Consider the following 24820-nt stretch of genomic DNA (forward strand, 5'->3'; position numbering starts at 1 on the left):
CAAGCAAAGCGTCAAAGGAGGCTATATGGTTGAAGAACTTCGTTAGACACCTTGGAGTTGTACCATCCATAAAGGAGCCCATGGATATTTTCTGTGATAATGAAGGAGTGGTTGCCTTAACCAAGGAACCAAGGGATCATGGCAGATCGAGACATATCGATAGAAAATACCACTTCATCAGACATCGTGTAGAAGAAGGACTCCTCGTGGTCAAGAGGGTATCGTCAGAAGTGAATCCTGCGGATCCCCTCACAAAGGGTCTAAGTAGAATCAAGCACGTTCAACATGCGAGGAGCATTGGTCTGAAGGACGATATTAGTTTTAGTGATTAGATAGATGTTTAGAAACTTGTAATAGATAAATGTAATTGACATTTGATGATTAAGTAATGGAGATTTATATATGAATAATGTTTACTATCTTGTGTCAATTATTTACTATTGTTTCACTTTTGCATGTTTTACTTCCAGAATAATTGGATTATTCAAATTATCCACAGTCGATCATACTTTGGAAGTAAGTAATGAGGTAAGACTGTCATGAATTGTCTTGTATATTGTCTATGTGCTTAGGCATAGCAAAGGTTTGCTGCAATGTTCGTGAGTACTCCTGAAATAGGATTTGAGTATTGGATTAAACCCACGCTCATTTGAATCACTTCATGGACTTTATCACGAGTGATTATGACACGATAATATCGTATAGTCTTTCAACCGAGATATATGAGTTGTTGTTTACGAGTTGGTTGTGCATTATGCGTAAATGCATCAGTAACTTAATGTTATAAAACGTATTGTTGTGTACGATTTGATGACTAAATAGTACAAATATACAAGTAAAAGTTTATCTGTTCCTTTTTCCCTAATGGGAAAAGCGATATCTTGGGCCCCTCGATGATTTTGTGTTGACTTATGTGTCGGCCCCGGTCAGGACCGAATTGATGTGTTCAATTAAGTTCCTTGTCAAACAAATCAGAAATCGAGAAACAAACTGATGGACATTGAGAATTATTTTATTCCATGTCTTTGTCCACACGATATCTTGCAGAACGGAGGATTATATGATCCCTTATCTAAAGGACGCGTCATTGACTAGGTCAGAGTTCGACAACGGATTCTGAAAGCTATGATTGCTAATCTGATTCTGAAGTCATACTTGCAATTATAGTTATCAGATTTATCCAAGTAGGAGACTGTTGGATTAGGTGTCTAAGCCCATAACTATAATTGGTATATACTTGATCTGATAGTACCATGGTCCTTTTGGGTTGCGTTCACCATAGAAACTTGACAGCATGACTATTGGAGAGAGAGGTTATTTAATGATTTATTAATATATTATAAGAATAATATATTAATTAGAAATCATATTATTTAATTAGTATTTAATCAGAAATTAATTTGGTATTAATTTTGGGATTAAAGGAACTGATTAAAAGTAAGGGGACTGGTTATACAAATCATTGATAGTTGAAAACTGGGCTGCAGAACTACCTTGGAATGGGTTAGACGAAATCTATAGGAGGCCCTATAGAAATCGTCCAAGGCCTTCTACAAGGAAGTCCATGGGCTGCTTGGAGCCTAAGCAAGGAATTAGGGTTTCACCTTGAAACCCTAGCAGCCACAAGTATATAAAGGCCCCTAGACCTCTTGAAATCAGCGGCTGCTTCACAAGGAGAAACCCTAGCCGATTTATGCCCCTCTCTCACTCATCCTTTGCTTTTGGTGTTTGTGATTCCACTAGAGGTGCAACACGTGAGGCACTGAAGCTTTCAAGAGTCAAGATCATCTGTGGATTACTTGTTATTACGAGATAATAAGCAAGGTAACATTCTAACCCTAGTTTTCATATGGATCTCGAATTTTGTATGCTAGTATTAGGGTTAATGCTTTGGAACTTCTATTTGCATGTATAACTAGAGAAAAATTTAGATCCAAAGCATTAGGGTTGCATGAACACATAGGAAGTTGTGCTCAAAACCCATCAAAAACTTGATTGGAAACGAAGTATGACTCATCTCTTGATCAAACCATTTCAACAATATGAGATTCCTCTTCTTAGTCAAAACAATTGAACTAAGATGTCCTTAGAGGATCAATTGTGACATGGTTCAACAATCATGAAGACAGGGCCGATCCAAAGATATGTTGCGCCCAGGGCGAAAAGAAAAAATGGGCCCCCTAAAGTCATAAATATAATAAAAATTAGTTCGAAATAGAATGCTATAAAATTCACAAAATTCACTATTAATATTAAAAAACACAAATATGGTCACAACATTACAAAAACATCTAATTTAAAGGAAAATATTTCTCCTAGCCTTTCTAGATGCAAAATCATTAATAATATTATCCAAATCAATTTTATCTAACATGTCTTTCTCTATACATAACATTGCCAATCTATTCAACCTTTCTTGCGACATCGACGATCTTAGATAATTCTTCAATAACTTTAACTTGAAAACCTCTCTCTGCAGATGCAACAATGACAGGAATGGTTAACAAAATGTTATATGCAATAAAAGTATTTGGGTAACAATCAATAGCTTTAACAAAGTACAAAATTTCAACAACATAATTTATATCATTAGGTAAAGTCATTTTCAACACTTTCAATTCTGAAAAAAGTTCACTTGAATCCACATCAGAAACATTATCTTTAGAAAAAGTAGTAGCAAACTTTATACAATTTTCTTTAAGTTCATTTTCACTTGATGACTTTAATTTCTTTGAATCATTTAAAAACACAAAAATGCTTTCAAAGTTTTTTAATTGTTCAAATATATTTTTTAATGAAACAATTGTCATATCCACAACAACCAAAAAATAATGAACTTTTAAATACTCTTCAACCGATTGTGTTTCTTCTTCATGATCACTTTCATCAAATTGTTTTTTTTTTCTAACAATACGACGTTTTGATGGAAATGCAGGCTCTACACCCATATCAAGTGCAAGAGTTTTAGCAATATTCATACTTGATGTAAAACCCGATAAGTGTTTTTTAGAAAACATTTTATGATTGACAATAAAGTAAAAACTACTTTAAGAAAAGAATACACTTGATTTCTTTGATTTCTTTGCGAAATATGTTGAACTGTTGAAGTCTAATATCAAAGCAAGCTGTAAAAATCAATATAAAAAAACATCAATATGATAACTAAAATAATATCAAAAATCGAATAGCCAATGCTTTGAAGGTTTGAACTTTCAAGCAGAAGTTCTAAAAGAATCAAGTCAGAAGCAAAACATTAGAAATTTTGAAGGCATAAACATTTATTTTCACTAATTCAGAAATCTGATAGAGTAAAACAATAGGTATAAGATTTCAAAAATAAAAATCAGAAACTAAGAATAATTACTAAGCAGAAGGCTATAAATTAAAATGAGAAATTAGAATGAGAAACTAGATATTCAATTGAATTGAATCAATTTGATACAAAAACAAATTTTTCCTAAAGTAGTGAAACAAAAATCTGCTTCTGCTTCCTTAATTCTTCATATTCCTCTTTAATTGAATCTAATGAAACGAATTAAATGAGAAACTAAAATCGATTAGACGATTACCTGGTGTCCTTGTCCCTGCGTCGGCATGTCGCAACTGAATTCGCAAGTAGCACTATAGCAACCAAAGATCAGAAAATTCAACCGATTATCAATATCAGTTTATGATTATCCAAGAGAGTTGCGTGAGAGACAAAGTGAGAATTGAGATTTGAGAAACCAGAAACGAGATGTCTTATATTTGAGAATCGAACTGGAGAATAGATTAGCAGTTAGATATTAAAGATTATGAGAGAAAATCGACGATTCAGTATCAAGGCGTGAGGCGTCGATTGAATTACCAATTCATATGACGCCCTAATATCGATTTCCCACATTCCCCGCTACCTTCCTTAGTCTTATTCCTATTTGATATTCACAGAAATCGGAATCACGTTCAGCGACAGCAAGATTCAAGCGGCCCATTTTATTAATTTGTTTGGGTTAATGTGATTTTGGACTGGACATTGGACTAACTTTGGGCCCTAAAGAAATATATAGATAAATAAAAGTTATATATATATATATATATATATATATATATATATATATATATATATATACACACACACACAGACTACATATTCTAGAATTTTTGGGCCCCCTCGAGTCGTAGGCCCTGGGCGGTCGCCCGGGTCGCCCACCGTCTGGACCGACCCTACATGAAGATGATCACAAAGCATAATACCAAAGTACTCTCCTTTCCTTTCAGATCGGAGAAACTTGTATCTTTGTGCCCAATAGATTTTTCATATTTATTCTGCCACTCTTTGAAACTTTTCAAAGAATCAGAATTACACTTAATCTTATAAGCATAACCATATTTACTGAATCATCTGTAAATCATGACAAATAGACTTATGTCCCTTGTGGTGGATCTAAATAGTCCACATCAATGTGTACTAGATCTTTTAGTCCTTCACTTTGACTCACATAAACATGTGATCAACGAATTAGTCATGATCTTCCAACGATCAAGGTTCTCATACACCACACAATCCAAATTGTATGTGTTGAAACATAAAAGTGACCCTCTTAAACTTGAAGAGATCTGAAGCCATCATAAGACCCGCAGTCAAGAGCCCCACCGCAATCTAGGACCGCATCCGCAGTCGACGTCATCAATCTTAGTTTTTAGTTTTATCTGTTATCCTATGTCTTTACATTTCTTTACCCAGTGTACCTTGCATGGCCACCTTAGACAGATTTAACTTTGTAATCTTTGAGACTCTATAAATAGAGATCTCTTATTCTGAATGAAAACAGCTCTCGATTATCTCTATCTTGAATATCGCTTTCTATTCTCTCTTACCCTCTCATATTAAAAGATCTTCAGAACTTAAACTGATATATTAAGATCGTAATTTCTCTCTTCGGAGCAAGTCAGTCTTGACTTAATCACTCTAAGTCTGATCTCATTTACTAACTTGGTTTGATTGCAATCCTTGTTAAGAATCAGCTTAAGTGTATACTTGATATAATACTTGTTGTCATTTATATTTCCTTATATTTCCGCACCTAATTATCTAACTATCTAGCTCTAACTTATTATTATTGTTGAGCTTTATGATCCACTGAGTTAAATTTCATTCCGCATTATTACTTGTTCTAACGTTTGTTCAAGTGTGTTATTCAAGTTTTTCTCTCAACAATTGGTATCAGAGCGAATGTGGTTGCTTTTTAAACAAGAACTCCGATCTTAAAAGGCCTTATATACCACTGGAGCTCATTTATTAAAAAAAACAAAAAAAAACAAATCTTTTCAAAAACAAGGAAATATGGCACAAGCATTATCTCTCAATGTTTCCAACAGTGTTGGAGGTTCGAATAGAGCTCCAATACTGGTGGCAAACGAATATCATCACTGGTCTCAAAGAATGGAAAGGTATCTACGAAGACTTGGAAGAGATGTATGGAGATCTGTAGAAGAAGGACCTCATGTCCCTGTTCTTACTCCAGTCCAAAACGACGACACTCAAGCTAGACTGGGAGGAGGTCAACTAGCCATGAATCGTCCCACCAAAGATGATCTTGATAAGATGGAAAATGATGTTGTTGCCTTTTATGAGATATCTTGAGGAGTTGCTCCTGACAACTTCGACATCATCATAAATTGCAAGTCAGCCAAAGAAATCTGGTATGTTCTTAAAAACCTGTATGAAGGCTCAGAACAGGCTCAAGATAAGAAGCTTACAACCGCACTCAACGAATTCAACAACTTCAAAGCTCATGCTGGTGAAAGTCTGGAAGACTCCTTCAAGAGGTTCAATTTAATTGTCACAAAGCTATCAAATGCTGGCACCATCCGCAGTAACCATGAGACCAATCTCTAGTTTCTCAATGGTTTGGGTAGACATTGGACTACGGCTAAGATGATAGTCCAAGCAGATAGAAAAATTCATTCTTTATCTCTTTACAAACTTTATGGTGAACTACAAGCACACGTATCAACCGTACTCAAAGACTGTGCCGACTTCGGAGGACCACTTGCTCTCGTAGCACAAGTACCTCTCACTCAATCTTACTCACCATCATATGACAACCCTCCACAGTCATACAAAGCTGACTCAGAATACGATGATGAAGAAGAATTCCAAAACGCTATTGCTCTAGTTATTCAACAATTCAACAGGCTACCACCCTCATCTTTCCTAAAAATCAGCAGTTTACTAAACTTCCATTCAACTGCAACTTCAATCCATAAAACACTCACTCTCGATATCCCAAAAATCATCATCCAGCACCGCAACCTCAAAACACTCAACCCAAAGAGGCACCGCAGCCTGTCAAGACAACTGACTCGGGTACCTCCGTAGAAGAAAAATCTGATGTTGTAATTTGTCATAAGTGCAACAAGGAAAACCACTTTGCTAAAGATTGCAAAGCAAATGTAGTGAAAGACAGAGCATTCTATCTTAGAATGGCTCAAGAAATGGAAGAAAAGGAGAAAGCAAGGGCATACGTAGCCCAAGTCAAGAGAGACCATCAAGTGTGGTCATCCGGAGATGAGGATGAAGATATCAACAACATCAAAGGTAAAGGCAAAATCTGCATGACGGCAACTGCGGATGAGGATGGGTCGACCAACCTGGAAAAGAATTACTGCTACATGGCAAAGGATGGAACCCTGAGCATCGTTGATCAGGTAAAACTCATGATCCAAACTCTTAATTATAGCATGCATGATTGTCAACCATTCCTTGACAACCTTAAAGACACATGTGTTGTCGTCCTTTCACACTATAACAAAGCCCTAGATGAATGAGAAGAACATTGCGTCCCAAGAAATGTTCCATGTTAGAGGACGTCTAGAAGACAAAAGACTCAAAGTTTCCATGCTAGAAAAAGACTTAGGATTAGAGAAGGATGCAAAAATGTTATGCGAAACCCAATTAGGAATAGCTTTAGATCAGAGGGATTTAGCACAAAAGGAAATTGTCCGCTTGAACTTATTAATCGAAAAATTATTTAATGAAAGTGAGGCCATTGAAAATCTTGTGAACAATGGGACAACTGACAATACATACAATTAGGGTTGGTTCAATGGGTATCCTACCGCAAAGGATTCTTCACCCCGATTTAACAAAGACCGTCTTTATGTCCCTCCTGACCGAGAGTTCCATTTCCCTGTCAATGACAAAACCTTTCCCGAGGACATTAGAGCTCATTTTGGTCGACTTCATACTCTGAGCAATGATTGTGTAATTGAGGAAATTCTTCCTGAATTTTCGGGTCACTCATGTGATCACATTCCTATATCTGGCACAATTTATCCTGATTCTCAGACCTCATTAGTTGTTCATGAAGAAATTCTTATGGATAAACCCGAAGTTCTTATGAACTTCCCGGCTCTGCCTTCAGACCGCAGTGTCTCTCACTGCAGTTCTGAACCGCAGTCTGTTCCATTGCCCTCCATCAAATGTCCCACAAAAGCATCAACTCAGACTTACTCTGCGGTAGTCCAAACTTCTCTACCACAGACCGTAGTTAAGAGTTCCGTGACCATTCAGCCAATTCATCATGAGTTACCTATAGAAAATTTCGAGTATGGTCAAAGCTCCCAGAATCCTGAACTTTCTAGCTCATATGAATCAAGTCCTCGTTTTCCAAAGCAACCTAAGGATTCTAAGAAACCGCAGTTGAATCTCAATGACTACAGTTCTCCAAAAACTCAGGCAAAAATGGCCTTCAAAGAGGAACTTCAATCTCGTGGTAAAAAGTGGGAAATCTTTTCAAAAAACAAAAGGCAAACCAAAATTTCAAAACCCAAGAGTCCAGAAAAACTTGTTTTCTCAAATTACTTTTCAAAAAACTCGGCAGTCAAGAAAACAAACAAAAAGGGATGTGTAGTCTCTAAAACCTTTTCAAACTCCTCTAACACAATCCAAAAGAAAGTAAAGTCTTTTAGAAGCAATGGTTTTCAGATCTATTCCTCAGATGATCCAAAATGGAAGGGGATTTTGCCAACTCCAACACATTTTAAGTCACCTGAACTTTTAAGAAAGAAACAACCTAGTAGATTTGCACGTACTCACACTGTGTCAAATCATACCTTTTCAAATTCCAAGAGCACCACTGTCAGGTCACAGTCTCGGACTGGTTACAAGACTAATCCCACACCCTTCGGACCAAAGACCAAGCATAATGTCCGGATAAATGATAAAAAATTTCATCTGGATTTCATCGTCAAAAGAGGTCATTTCGACCCCACATCGCTCTTCTCAAAAACACACAATCTCCAAAAACCTTGTACTTGAAACTGTCAAAAATCTCGTACTTTTCGAGAACCTCGCACTGTTCAAAAATCTCATAACTTTTCAAAATCTCACAACACTCCAATAGTTCACAAACACCCAGGTCTAGGTCTCAAGATTGACATAAAACTTATCCCTGCAACCTCGGTTCATGCAACTTTGAAAAACCCACCAGTCGCCTCGGGCTCCAAACTTGTTTGGGTGCCCAAACTAACCGTGTAATTTTCAGGCAATGTGCAAGGAGGATCAAGAAGTGGAGTGGTTAATAGATAGTGCCTACTCCTTGCACATGACCGGAAGGTTAGAGTACCTTCGGGATTTCAGGCCTATATGCAACGGTGGAAATGTTACTTTCGGCAACAATGCAAATGGAATAATCTGAGGTTACGGTGTGCTTGATACAGGGAACTTCTCTATTCAAAAGGTTGCTTACGTAGAAGGCCTCAAACACAATCTCATCAGTGTAGGCCAACTATGCAAAGCAGGCCATCGGGTTAAAATTTGATAATGACTACTGCTACATAATGACAAGTGATAGAAGCACCTGCTTGATCAAATCCAAGTCCGAAGGGACCATGTATCATTTGGACGTTTCTCTGATCATTGGGAAACCGCAACTGTGCTTTCTGTCCAAAGCAGTATCCGAAGTCAGCTGGCTATGACACCGCAAGCTAGCCCATTTTAACTTCAGGTATATCAACAATCTGGTCACCGGAGAACTCATCCAAGGTCTTCCCATTCTCAAATTCAACAATGATACCCTCTGCTCAGCCTGTGAATGTGGCAAACAATGAAAATCAAGCCATCCTATGGTGATTGATTCCTCAATTTCTGAACCACTGGAACTCTTACATATTGATCTCTGTGGTCCATCCACCGTAGCTTGTCTCCAACTAGTTATAGTTAATGACTTCACTCGTTTCACTTGGGTCTTCTTCCTGAGACTCAAATCAGAAACTCCACAGGTGCTGATCAATTTTATCAAAGAATCTGAACTTCAAATTAAATTACCAGTGCGCCGCATCCGAAGTGATAATGGAACCGAGTTCACTAATCATCTCCTGAACAGTTTCTTGGTTTCAAAAGGCATCAGTCACAATTTCTCAGCTCCTTACACACCGCAGCAGAATGGAGTAGTAGAGCGAAGAAACCGAACTCTGGTAGAAGCAGCTAGATCTATGCTTAACTTCGCGAACCTTCCTCTCTACTTCTGGGCCGAAGCAGTGGCCACAACATGCTTTGTTCAAAACCGAAGCATTGTCTGCAAGCGTCTCAACAAAACTTCGTATGAGGGCCTTAACAACCGCAAACCAAATGTCAGATTCTTTCACATCTTTGGGTGTAGATGTTTTGTGATCAACAACAAGGATCATCTTAACAAATTTGCACCAAAGTCAGATGAAGGCATTTTCCTTGGCTACTAAACAAACAAGGTAGCTTACAGGGTTCTCATCAGACACACGGGACTAATAGTTGAAAGCTTCGACGTCAAATTCGATGACTATTACATCCGCAACACTGCTCCTTCAAAGGAAACAAAAGCAATCCTGGAAAGTGATATCCCAGCCTCCTCGGGTCCCCTAAACATAGTTGAAATGAACTATGATGATCTTTTCGACCCCGTAGAGACTGCTCAATTATCCGAAGTTCTTGTGTCTCTGGAAACTCAACAGCAGCATGCCGAAGTTTCTGGTCCTACTCTATCCAATGATGTGTCACTCAACACTTCCACCTCGCCGGTTGAGGGGGAAAGCTCCACTCCGGATCAAGTGACAACCATCAAGGTTCCAGTACCCGAGGAAGCAGCTCTGGTCCTTATCCGCTGAATTAGTCTTCCATCAAATGTCTCCTCAGACTCAAACGATGAAGATATAGAGAACATTGACACGGAAACCGATCCAAGGATTATCACTCTCTCAACAATCCAGGGTGAACCTTCTCAGATTCATGGGGAACTCCCATCCGCAATCCAGGGGGAACCTCTCTCACTTGCTCAAGAAAATGCTAATCCCACTTCCCCAGTCCAAGATAATTCGGCGAGCTACTCACAAGTCCAAGGGGGACTGCTTTCTTCTGTCGCAGAGTCTTCAGATATTGAAGACATTCCCTCTACCGCAGCCGTTGATCATCTTCAACCCCGTCTACATGTATGGACGAAGGACCACCCACCGGGTCAAATCATCGGCAACCCGTCCGCAGGTATTCAAACTCGATCCTCAAGAGATTTATCTGACCATTGTCACTACGTAGCTTTTATGTCCTCGGTCGAACCTTGAACCATCAAAGAAGCCTTAATGGAGCCCGACTGGATAGCTGCAATGCAAGAGGAACTGGAAGAGTTTAAAAGAAACAAAGTGTGGCAACTCGTTCCGAAGCCAAAAGGTCACACTGTTGTTGGTACCAAATGGGTGTACAAGAATAAATTAGATGAATCCGGTGTGGTCATCAGAAACAAAGCGAGACTAGTCGCTATGGGGTATAGTCAACTTGAAGGTGTTGATTATGATGAAACATACGCCCCCGTAGCCAGGATGGAGGCCATACGCATCTTCTTAGCGTATGATGCTCACAAGAATATCAATGTACATCAAATGGATGTAAAGAGTGCCTTCCTGAATGGTGAATTGGAAGAGGAGGTTTATCTTCAGCAACCTCCGGGCTTCGAATGTCTTGAATTCCCAGATCACTGTTACAAGCTTGAGAAGCAGTTTATGGTCTAAAGCAAGCACCAAGAGCGTGGTATGAGAATCTCTCAGAATTCCTTGTCTCATCCGGTTACGAAAGAGGAGTGATTGACCCCACTTTATTTAGAAAGGCAAATGGTAATCACCTTATGCTTGTACAAATCTATGTGGATGATATCATCTTCGGATCAACGGATCAGGGAATGGTGGATGAATTTGCTAAGCTCATGACCTACAAGTTCCAAATAAGCATGAATAGAGAGATTAATATCTTTATAGGACTTCAAGTAAAACAGATCCCTCAAGGGATATTCATCCATCAAGAGAAATACACCTCTGAACTACTGAAGAAATACTCAATGGACAACTGTTCCTATGCCAAGGTTCCTATGGCCTTCAGATATAAGATTTCTGCTGATCCTTTCGGAGAATCAGTAGACCACAAAACTTATAGAGGAATGATTGGCTCGTTGATGTACCTCACCGCAAGCTGACCAGACATTGTCTTCGCAACAGGTGTATGGGCAAGATACCAAGCCGATCCGAAAGTATCTCACATGACCGCAGTTAAACAAATTCTCAGATACTTAAAAGGCAGCAAGGCTCTAGGTCTCTGGTATCCTGCAGGGAATGACTTCAGTCTACAAGCATTCACAGATGTGGATCATGCTGGATGTAGATTAGATAGAAAAAGCACTTCCGGTGGCTGTCAATTTCTCGGTGGAAGACTCGTCAGCTGGTCATCAAGGAAACAAAATTGTGTCTCATTGTCTACCGCAGAAGCTGAATATGTGGCCACAGCCAGCTGTTGTTCACAAGTCTTGTGGATGAAAATGCAACTTATGGACTACGGATACAGGATGCTGCGGATATCGATTTATTGTGACTTAGAGAGTGCGATAGCGATTTCCCACAATCCTATTCATCACTCTAAGACGAAGCATATTGAACTACGATATCATTTCATCAAAGACCACATTCTGAAAGGTAACATTGAACTAATTTTTTTTAATACTCATGAAGAGATTGCTGATGTATTCACAAAAGCACTTGACTCTACAAAACTCAACAGTTTCTTACAAATGTTAGGAATGATGAATCCGGACCCGCAATTCTTTTTGAATTGATAGGTACCGCAGACCATCTCTGGTCTCAGTTACGGTCCTAACAAAATATATCTATCATACATGGTTTCAGTATACCTTGTGTACCGCAACCATATATCATACCCATATTTCTCCGGTCCTTATTGTTTGTCATTTCTGATTTTGTTCAAGTGTTTCTCTCAGTTCTTTCTACCATAGTCTTATAACCATCCACTGCAATGATAAATCCCTCTGCATTGATGTATCAATCCGCAATGACTGATCAATCCGCAGTCACATTGAATGAACCTTCAACTACTTCATAAATTCCAAAGAACTTTGTGTGCTATTTAATGATCCTTCATTAAATTAAAAAACATTCTCAAAAAACATTCGTTGTGTAGCACATCATCGTTTCAGTTCTCTTTTCAAATAATCCTTTTGTCAGACCTATTTTGGGTTTGAAACCAATTAAAACAGTTTCCCAATAAAAGAAATCTTTAAGAAATCTTTTTCCTTAAACTGTCTAATCCCCCTTGCCTCAAGATGTCATATCCGTTCAAATTCCACCTTTATTCAACAGGCTTAAGCCCCTCACCACACGATCCTCAAACGTGTGATAATGGGCCTGACACTTCATTAAATGCTACATTTTTGGAAAATCAAATAAACATTTAAACCTTTTTTTTAATCGTATTTGTGGCTGATATTCACCTTTTTTCTTAAAAATAAAAACTCAAGGGTTTTTATCTTTAACCGCCACATATAGGATAAAAACAATAAATATTTGAGATCCGCTCCTATAAAAACCCTTTTCTCATCCAAGAAAGCTTTACACTTTCTGAACCCTCTTAGACGATCTTCATCTTCTTCACCCTCTTGCACTCAAGTTTTCTGCAAGTTCTTCAAACTTTTTCTCAAAATGGTGAAGTCTGGCATTTCAAAGAAGCAATCCAAAGCTTCTAGTTCCGCTCAACCCGCTGGTTCTGATTCCGCTACAAGGAACCAATCACCATCAATTGCCTCAAGCAACTTTAGGGAAATCTTTGAAGATCATTCAGCCTACAATGAATCTATTCGACTCATGATCAAGTTCATCTCTAACCACCCTCTGTTTGGACCATTTGATTCCTTCACTGATGTTGTTCCGATTTAAACTCTCTTCAAGTGTGCATTCTCGGCGTACCGTCCCCTCAACAACCTGCAATAAATTTATCTGAACTTAATGGATGATTCACTGGTCATCTTGACCAAAGACAAGCTTCTGAATGCAATCAATCTACTGGTTCATCCATCTACAAAGTTCATCTCTCTAAGCGTGACAGACATCATCTCTTCACTCTACCAAATGGGATACCAGAAGAAGCTAAAGAGGATAGGAGAGTTCAAGAAAAATCAACTCCCTGCGGTCTGGCAGTTCGTCTGTCACTTCGTGATCCGCAGTCTGTCAGAAAGAACCGGAGGCACTGATAACATGGGCCTCAAGATTTTGGAGCTAGTCTGGAGCATTTTCACAGGCCACAACGTCAACTACGGTCAGATCTTATGGGACGACTTCCTTCAGTACATCCCCAAGGAGAATCCGAGGGCAAATCCTACAGAGCTCACTTTTGCAAGGTTTTGGTCCTTATGCATCTCAGACCTCCACCGCGATGCAAAGATCAGCATGGGCAACGACACCAACTTCTTCGTCACTCGTGATCTCAAAAGGTACCCTCCTTCTAAAGATCAATTTATCTTTGGACCTCTAAGACGCCTACCTATACACATTTTGACTACTGTTGGACTTGAGACTCAACAAGTCACAGATCACATTGAGGCTACAGAAGGTATTGACCCATACCCTTCTACCCTACCTCTACCCAGTACGATTATACTAGACTCTACCGCACTCCATGATCCGGAACATACCGCAGCCCCATCTTCCACTACGCTGTCTAATATTCCTTTGGCAAGACGGCTTAAGAAGCTTTCTTCAAGAAAAACCTCCCGTGGAAAGTCCAAGAAAGGTAATCCATCCAAAGAAGTCGAACCATCCAAAAAACGCAAACTCAGGCATGTTGTCTCTTCGGATGAAGACTCCGATCCAATTCCTACCCTCGCATTCAATGCTGAAGATGAGTCTGATGATGACTCTGTCCCAATTCTCATCATTAAGAAACACAAAACCAAACCAAGTTCTAGCCAAATGCGTGACCGGACTATTACCGTAGTCTCTCAACAGACTCTGGTAGTCCTTGGGGTCCCCGCAGACCCATTCGACTCAACCCTCCCCAGCCACTCAGACACAGTAAGCGTGTCTGCTTCATCACAATGTGGAGACTCTCCCCGAGCTAAATCCCAAGAGGATTTACTCGATTCTTCTCGCCCTAAGGTCTTCAGGGCTTCCCGACTTCATTTCTTTCAGGAAAAGGAGTTGCGCTCCATACTTGACTTTGTAATCCAAACACTTGATACACCTTCCCAACCGCAGGACAATTCTTCAGTCCGTGCCAGAACTGAGCCGAGGCCAAACTTGACTACGGGTCAAGGAGACCGAGGAAGCTCAGGAAATCCTACTATGCTTACCTTACATACAGGTGGTTTAGGCACGGTGAGCACAAATGTGCAAGGATCCGTGAACCCGAGGGACACCTCGGTGTGTAATCAAGGTTTTGACGGCTATGACTCTGATGATACCTTCACTCGGGAACGTCCCATTACCGAGTCTGGTATCAAAAAGTATGAAGCTTTTCGCAGGGCATTTCAAGCTCGAAAAGATCAGCACACAAAGAAGCTTCATCAAAAGGAGAAGGAGATTCAAACGGTGGCTAAGTACTGGGCAGATGCAATCAACAACGCCAACACCGTAGCCAATATTCTCAAGGTTCAAGAATGGATGACCGCAATGGCAGAGACCATCCGCAAAGCTCAGTCTATTCCTGATGGTGCAGGTCCATCCCAGCCCCCTCCAACTCAAGTTGTTCAAGACTCCCAAGATGACGGAACTGCAATCGAAGTCAGTTCCGGGCCTACATTTGGTTTTGATAACTTTGACATGAATGAAGTCAATCAACTGGAACGATCAGATGATATGGTGATGATCTTCGACGAAGAAGAAGAATCAAGCGGATCCCAGCACTCTACATCAAAGCCCAAGGAGAAGAAAAAGAAGAACAAACTGGTTGTATCAAGAAAGGAATTTCTAAGTCTCCAAGACAAGGTCGATCAGATTCTGGCTGCAGTGAAATCTAGCCAACCGCAACCAGAAGATGCACCTGGTCTGCAATATCTCATTGATAGAATTGAATGTTTAGAAGCAAGAGAAAGGCTTTCTGCTAAGAGAATCTCTCTCAATGTTGAAATGGGTATCCGAGCCCTGGATACAAGTCGGAAGGCGGATCATCAACAATTCATAACCACTGCGGAGCGACTCATCACTGAAGTGACCGCAATCAAAGCTGACCTTCAAACAGCCATTGCGAGTCAAGATGCTCATTCAAAGAAGCCTGTTGAGGAAACTCACAATGCTTATGAGTCCGCTATCTCAGTCTTACAAACAACCATTAACAATCTCAGACGTTCCTTATCCTCAAACTTCCATGGCCAGGAGATTCTCAGATTTACCAAGGAGATCCACAAACTGCTATTCAACACCGCAACCCCCACCATTCAGCAACTTAGTGAGGCTATCAAAGCTCAGTTTAATGAAGTTTGTGCTAAGATTGACGGTCTTAACCAATGGCTTGAGGAGGAACCCGATGTTCCTTCCTCAAGAGGGGGAAGTGAGGACCGCAATTCAGACCGAATTTCTCATCAACACTCACATTCGCATCAACACTTACAAACTCCCATCCACTTCAGTCAGCATCCAATCTTATCTGAACTCATCACTCAAAAAAAGGTTCCTACCCCGCAACCATCTCCACAAAAGAAAACTCCTGTGCCCTCTCCTCAGAAAATTCCAATTCAATCTCCTCATCAGTCTCCAGTTCAACAAGTCCAACATCCTTCTTCCCAGCATCCGGAGACTCCCCCTCACCTCCGAAATTTAGCCCCAACAATGTCATCTGAAAACTCCTACGACTCTCCCAAGACCAAGCAAAGGAAAGCTGACTGGAAAGATGACTGGAAAGCAGCCAAGTTTGCAGAGTTGATATGGAAGGATCACGGATTCGACATTACTATGGATGAATCCCTCATCAATTCCTGGATTAATCCTACCAGAAGATTACTTGATGACGACTACAAGCCCTATCTCACCTATGCAGAACCCCCATCTGACGGTTATTGGGACATTCCCATTTCTCCCAACGCAAAATTCTTCACCGTCTTTGAATCGTTTGACCACAACCTCTCGGATGATCAGAGGTTTGCACTGGAGTTTGAAAGACTTAACAGATTCCATGCCAAGCATGGATCTGCAATTGGGAAAATTTCGTCGAACGACAAACCCACCGCAATCAAAAACTACAAGCCCAGAAAGTTCATGAAAGCAGACTTCATTCAGTACACTCTCACAAGAAGAAACTCAGACTACATCCGAACCCAAGCTGATTTTCCTTGCATGAACCCGGAGGAAATCTTTCTGATCGCTAAGGTATTTCAGAACAAGTGTGAGAAGCATCCAAAGATGAAGATTACGTATGAAAGGGCCTGTACATTTCTAAAAGAGATTGTTTGTGATTTTGCAAATATTGACGCGGACATCCACCCATCACTTGCTCAAACGTTCAACCTTCCTCCTCTCAAACCAGCTCCGGTGCTGACTGAAGGTTTTCAAGAGCGATCCCTTGGAGCAACTAACTTCCCAGATCTTGGAGTCATTTTCAAACGCAAGAATGATGATACAAAATAATTCATTCCTATGACTGCCATGAATCGCATGACCCGGAAGCAACTCGAGATCACACAAACTATAGTCAACAGGTCAAAACACACAACTGCTGAAGTAAAGTTTGAAATCTCCAGGAGAATTCTTTGGCTCAGAGAAGTGAGGAAGTTCTGGTGGATTCTCATCAAATTCCTCAAATTCGACAAATGAAAGGAAAGTTGAAGAGGTCACTTAGGGGGAAATTATGGAAACATAAAAGTGACCCTCTTAAACTTGAAGAGATCCGAAGCCATCACAAGACCCGCAGTCAAGATCCACACCACAATCTAGGACCGCATCCGCAGTCGACGTCATCAATCTTAGTTTTTAGCTTTATCTGTTATCTTATGTCTTTACATTTCTTTACCCAGTGTGCCTTGCATGGCCACCTTAGAATAATTTAACTTTGTAATCTTCGAGACTCTATAAATAGAGATCTCTTATTCTGAATGAAAACACCTCTCGATTATCTCTATCTTAAATATCGTTTTCTATTCTCTCTTACCCTCTCATCTTAAAAGATCTTCAAAACTTAAACTGATATATTAAGATCGTAATTTCTCTCTTCGGAGCAAGTCAGTCTTGACTTAATCACTCTAAGTCTGATCTCATTTACTAACTTGGTTTGATTGCAATCCTTGTTAAGAATCAGCTTAATTGTATACTTGATATAATACTTGTTGTCATTTATATTTCCTTATATTTCCGCACCTAATTATCTAACTATCTAACTCTAACTTATTATTATTGCTGAGCTTTATTATCCACTGAGTTAAACTTCATTCTGCATTATTACTTGTTCTAACGTTTGTTCAAGTGTGTTACTCAAGTTTTTCTCTCAACAATATGTCTAACGACGTAAATTTTCAAACAAACTTTTCATTTTAAAATCGCATACTTTTCATAACATATTGTATAAAAATCTCGTTTATTCAAATTACAGAACACAACTCCATTAATAATCCAGGATCCTCAAAACATAACTCTTTCTATGGTGTGTACAATCAAGCCGGTGCCGTCCCGCGATCCTAAGAAACCTGAAACACATAACACATAACACGGTAAGCATAAAGCTTAGTGAGTTCCCCAAAATACCACATACAACAATTCGCCACTCGAGGCTATACTCTGTACGACCCTCTGGTCACTGTGTCTCAGCGGGACTCTCCAGTCTTGTAGCTCGTTGGACCCTCTGGTTCGGTCTGGTTGAGCCTTCCGGCCTCATATATCGTTGGACATTCCTGTCCGGTCTAAATAACTCATAGAATAATATCACATAGACAAGATGCATAACTCAAGTAAGCACATAAGACCTTCCGGTCACATATAAATACCACTCTAGGTAACGTATAGTGAGAAGACTCACCTCGGGTAAACTCGGATGATCTCGAACTCGAAACACTGATCTAGCCTCCGCCTAATCACATACAGAAATTACCTCTAATTAAAAATGGCTCTCAAAGGCTAGACTATTCCCTTCCTATGCTCTCTCAAATGGGTAAAAGACCATTCTACCCTTCCTGACCTCTTTCACTCATCTTGACCAAACCCTAAGGTCAACAAAAGTCAACTCCAGCTTTGACCAGACTCGTCGAGTGCACTCGGGAGACTCGTCGAGTCTAGTCAATTCATGGCAACCCCAGCAAGCTCCAACTCGACGTGCTAACCCCTAACTCGTCGGGTCACCACCTAACTCAATTCATCGGGACAACACCCTGGCTACTCGCTGAGTCAGCGGCTCAACTCGGCGAGTCTATTCAGACTCTTTTGCATTCAGACCAATTTAGTGCAAGATACTTTCGCAAACTTCAGATCAATGCTCACAAGGCTCATTAATCACGTAAAGGTTTGATCTTTATGTCCATGCCTCACACATATAGCTATATTTGATAAAATGACCTCCATAATGGTGTCTTTGGCTCAATAATCTTATGTTGCTGCATAAAGCTGGGTTCTTGGGACTCTCTGGACCTCTCAAGGTCCAGATCTGATGTCTAAGCCTCAAAGGGACTTTACATATTCCAAAACTCAACTTAAAAGAGGGTAAAGAAATCCTAAATTCATGAGATCTACTATTCATACGAAAATAGGTATTGATTCATACCTTAAACAGCAGCCTTGAATGAAATAGCAGAAGATCTGAGCCTCTCAAGTCAGCTTAGCTTGAACCCTCTCCTTCTTCCATGAAAGAATGCACCAAGATGAAGAAAATTAGCTCCTTCTTTCTCTCTATGCTCTCTGGATCGGTTACGATCTCTCAAGGGAAAGTGTGGCCGCAAATGAAGGTTATAAGGGCCTTTAAATAGGTCACAAACCAGAACAATTAGGGTTTCTCTGCCCAACACCTACTCGGCGAGTCCCTCCTCTGACTCGTCGAGTCCACTTATTAACTCCACACGAGCAACTCGACTCGACTCGGCTACTTGATCCCTCAACTCGTCGAGTCTCTCCTTCAATCCCAAGATTAACATACACAATAATGTCCCTAAAAATCTGGATGTTACAATTCTCCCCCACTTGAATTAGATTTCGCCCTCGAAATCGCTCCTCAACAACAAATAGATCTAATCCAATAATCGAACGGTACCATCGAAAGGATCTCATACCACACAGCTATCTTCCTCTCTGGACACCTAAATCCAAACAGGAACTCCTCCCTGGAAAAGGACAGACCCATCTGCCACTACGCTACCCCTTTTGACTCTCAAAAATCTGGAAACTCTAGTAGCCTGCCACACAGCCAGACCGGCCTCTCAAGATATCACCACGTTATTCGCTCCTCGAATAACAAACCCCGATAACTCATTGCCCCTCTGATTCTCTAGTGGGGACCGATAAAAACAAGTCCATGCCCAAAACTGGCTACCGATCACTCGTCCCAGACATGACAAACAATCCAGATCATATACCAAGGAATGAAAGGATCACCTCACACTAGGGACCCATCCACTGTACTTCAATCACAACCCTTCTGAACAACGAACCCTCAACACCATGTCCTTAGGCACGAAAAATGATCATGCTTGTTCAGAAGCGTCCTCCGACATCTGACAAACATAAACCTCAGCTCCCTTCTCAATATCCTTTTCAAGACTGAGCAGTAGGCCATCTCCCGACCCTGCAGTTGAACCTCCAAAGGTTAACCATTGCATGTACCAAAACGTCTCACTGACTTCCTTCTCAATACAACTATCTCGGCCCAGTGTGACACACAAGTCACGAAGTTCGCTTTACCTCAAGCGAGTACGGAATTCGTCTCACCCTCGACCTCTATCGCCTACTACTCATTATTCCCATGCGTTTCGCGGTTTTCTCTTACCAACAAATTGACCCACTCAGGTCTAAGACACCAGATGAAACAATACCCCCTTCAAAATGAAATTCATCTCTGAATCCGGAATCTCATTATGCCTGTTCAATACACCACTAGAATTGAACTCAACTCGAGAGTCTGGTCCGACACAGAATTGGAACCACTCGTCCCAACAAAACACTCAACTCGCGACCCATGACCCGCAACCCACGCGTACGTCACTTCTTCGATTCCTTCCGATTTCGGTCTCCACAACCTAACTCAGAATATACTGATTCCCGACCATTATGGAGACCTCCGTCTCTCTCTTGGTCTGACTATCGGGTTCCCAAGACTCAATCCAATAAGGCTACTCAAGCCTAGGAACATTCCTGTGTCATGCTCTGACTAACGAATAAAATGGCTCCCCGCAGCACCACAACACTCTCTCACTGGCTAGCGAGTACTATGGCTCCCCGCAGTATCACAACTCCCTCTCACTGACTAGTGAGTACTACGGCTCCCCGCAGTATCACAACACCCTCTCTCTGACTAGTGAGTACTACGGCTCCCCGTAGTATCACAACACCCTTTCTCTGACTAGTGAGTACTACGGCTCCCCGTAGTATCACAACACCCTTTCTCTGACTAGTGAGTACTACGGCTCCCCGCAGTATCACAACACTCTCTCGCTAACTGGCGAATACCGCGGCTTCCCGCAGTATCACCACACTCTCTCGCACTAACTCATGGATGTTACAGCTCCCTGTAGTCTTACCGTGCTTTCTCTTACCACCCCACGATCTCATCCTCAAGTCGACGCCACCCTGCGTTCACTCACTCATGCTCCGCAGACCAGCATAGATAGGTACACACACCCATCCGGGCTAAGCATCACTACTTCGGACGACCACTGTCATGAAAAAACCTCTTCTTCTCGCTGCAATTCACATTCTCAGATAATCCTGTTTGATGTCAATTAGTTGAAGGGCCCCCACCGGAACCATAGACACTTAATACACCACTCATCATCTCATAACTCAAGACTCGAAACAATCTGAAATTTAGGACATCATACCCGGATGCCACGGCACACCATCATAGAACCTCATGATGTTTTGCCCTCACCACTGATCTCCTACTCACGACATCATACTCAGATACCGCAATGCACTCTGTCAGAATCTCACAACTGATCTTCCTCTCACATATCTTATAACATCGAAAATCCCAACCCTCAACTTGAAACACAGAGAAATCGTCGGTGACTCAGAACACGTTGTCGACAATCCGAAACTCCCTCTTTTATTGCTCAAACCTCTGCAAGAATATTCATACTAACTCTGAAGCTGGTTGCCCGATCATCTCTTACCCTTTCCAAAGAGCATAGAATAATCCATTCATCGAACCAAAATTTCCTAACTGCCGAAGTATCCCTACGAACTAACCACCTCGAAAAATTCATATCTACCACAAGGCCTCTGACCAACGGCCACCTGCCGTGCAGACACTCATCCTTTCTTGAACACGTACAACATGCATTAACTCCCTCTGCAACTCACCTCGACCACCAATAACCCTGGTCTCATGAATCCATAGTGCATGTCTCTATCCAGCTCCCTAACCGCTCTTGAACAAATCTCTGATCCTCTCGATAGAATATTCGGTTCTCCCCCACCCAGGGTTCGAACCATCACCAATTGGCGCAATAATAATTTATTCCACAGACTGTTTCCACCAGGAACATCACACTTACTCTTGGAAGGTACTACACAATGCTCGGTGGTGTCCCCGATAGAGACCCCGCAACTCCAAATACCCCGAATCTCAGATGAAATCCTCAGAAACTTCTCATCATGATTGCCTCTAATCATACATAATCTCATACCATCCCATTACGGGACATCTCAACTGTCCAGTAGTAACTCTGACTCTTAATCTGAAAATAATGAATTATCATACTCCTCATCCTCAACTCCTCAACCAACGTTCCATCACGTGGGTTGTAATAAGAGCGGAGACCTCATTACCACACTCGATACTCATCATAGACAATAAGAGCCACCGCCCCAATATCCTCTTCTTGATTGTCCGATGCTGCGGCTATTACATGCCCTACTATACTCAAATAGGGTGTATCCTTGTCCTTGACCATCTCAGTCCCCACTGACAACCTTCTCATGCCATATCATTACCTCGCGGCAGACATACTGCCCAAATACTCTGGTGGAAGATCGCCATCAATGCTACCCCACAGGGTTTACCCCCAAGCTCAGAAATCAAAAGTCTCAATATCTCTTCTGCTCCTCACAGGATACGGAAATAGCACAACTCTGGTCACAGAAAGTGACATCTCCTCTATCAGCCGATTGCTCAATTCAGACCGTACTCCTCCATAGATCACCATCTTCTACTCATCCCCGAGTCTTGCGACTCCAAATGGCATCTCACCAAAAATCCCTCGGAAACTAACTCGATTTCCCTCTCCAGGTATGCTCCATCGAAACTTATTCAACATGGCCCTCTGGCCCCATACTCTTTCGAATCTAATCTCAGTCTGACCTACCACACCGGAAAGCACATCACAGATAAAAACACCGTTCGGGATCTATCTCTGAAATATTCCTGTTGGATACCCTTACTCAACACATACTCGAAAGCACATCACAGATAAAAACAATTCCTAGGCTAAGGCATCACAAATCAGGCCACTCTAGTCCAAAAATATGAAACACCTAGCCTATCCTCTAGCATGCAGAATATCACAAAATATATCATAACACAAAAATAGGGTAATTTGGGAAATCACCGTTCGGGCTCTGGCTGATTGTACACACTGCTCCTCCTCGTTTTCCCTCAGAAACTCTTGCTGGTTTTAGAAAAATCATTTCTTTGAAATTTTTTCTCAAATCCTCAGTTTAAGTCCAGATTTACCCGAAGGTGCATCCGAATCCCTCAAACCAAGCCTTTGATACCAACTTGTAACGACGTAAATTTTCAAACAAATTTTTCATTTTAAAATCGCATACTTTTCATAACATATTGTATAAAAATCTCGTTTATTAAAATTACAGAACACAACTCCATTAATAATCCAGGATCCTCAAAACATAACTCTTTCTCTGGTGTGTACAATCAAGCCGGTGCCTTCCCGCGATCCTAAGAAACCTGAAACACATAACACATAACATGGTAAGCACAAAGCTTAGTGAGTTCCCCAAAATACCACATACAACAATTCGCCACTCGAGGCTATACTCTGTACGACCCTCTTGTCACTGTGTCTCAGCGGGACTCTCCATTCCCGTAGCTCCTTGGACCCTCTGGTCCGGTCTGGTTGAGCCTTCCGGCCTCATATATCGTTGGACCTTCCGGTCCGGTCTAAATAACTCATAGCATAATATCACATAGACAAGATGCATAACTCAAGTAAGCACATAAGACCTTCCGGTCACATATAAATACCACTCTAGGTAACGTATAGTGAGAAGACTCACCTCGGGTAAACTCGGATGATCTCGAACTCGAAACACTGATCTAGCCTCCGCCGAATCTGTCACACCCCCGAACCGTCGGAACGGACGGCGGAAACGTCCGGGGGCGGGGTGACGTCATGCGTAGTATCACAACAGTTGTATCATAGTAAGCGAAGTAAACACAACCATTACATTATAATATGAATATTTACATTGTTTGAAAACAAACTTTGTTCATAACAGTATATAACAAAAGTAAAAGACGTGACTCCAAATTGCTCCGTCTTCTCCAAAAGTTGGCAAGAGTACCTGTCTATTGTTACATATATAAAACTAATAAATAGGTAGTGAACTAGATCCTAAGGGTATTATCAATACCCTCTAGTAATCAAATCGGTTATTACTTTGAGGTTAGTCCACTTGTTTCATTATTACTAAAGTAAATCCCTGTTATCTAGGTTGCGAGTTTTATAACCATACATTAAACTAGATATGGCACGTAACGGGGCCAGTATCCTTTTATGACTTTGTCACCCCAGGCATGGTTGCCTAACTGTAGCTAGCAGTTTAGGTGCGGGATAGTCAGTCCCGTATAGATCTATACATAATAGTCACGCTCTCCCTCCAAGAGATTCTGGTTACAAGGGTTAGTCCTACACTCTCGAATCCGGTGGAGTGTTACCAAGGACGTGTCTCCAACTTAAAATAACAAATTTACAAGTAATAATACCGAAAATCCTGTTTATGTTTTGTATAAATCCTTTATAAAATATCACATTTTATGACAAGATTTACAAGTTACTTGCTTTAGTTTTGAAAACTGTTTCTACGAGTTGATTTCTTAATCGTTTGGTAAAACGGTTTTCTGTGTTAAAAGCATGTTGAACATATAAATATTTTATGCAAAATAAGATAACTTGAGCACAAGTTTCCTTGTACTTTTGCTTGTATTCTCCCCCTGAAAACATGAAAACTCGGAAAAGCGTAGGGGTATGAACTCACTGTTTGACGTATGATCTGGGTGTATGATCGGTTACGAATGCTGAGTGTCAACCGGTGTTTCGTACGCAAGTGGATCCTATTAACATGTGATAACACATATGTGTGTTAGAATTAGGGTGTTTCATGACTA

General features: G+C 40.9%; 1 protein-coding gene across 1 annotated transcript; it reads right to left on the reverse strand.

The window, feature by feature from the left end:
• Nucleotides 1-2402: 2402 nt before the first annotated feature.
• LOC145130220 (uncharacterized) lies at nucleotides 2403-2978 on the reverse strand. Its single transcript, XM_079065059.1, has one exon. It carries the CDS (start codon nucleotides 2976-2978, stop codon nucleotides 2403-2405), a length of 576 nt encoding a protein of 191 aa, XP_078921185.1.
• Nucleotides 2979-24820: the final 21842 nt, after the last annotated feature.

The sequence above is a fragment of the Lactuca virosa genome, chromosome 1 (genome assembly GCF_052849685.1).
Source record: "Lactuca virosa cultivar CGN04683 chromosome 1, Lactuca_virosa_CGN04683_v6, whole genome shotgun sequence".
In the NCBI taxonomy this organism is placed as follows: Eukaryota; Viridiplantae; Streptophyta; class Magnoliopsida; order Asterales; family Asteraceae; genus Lactuca; species Lactuca virosa.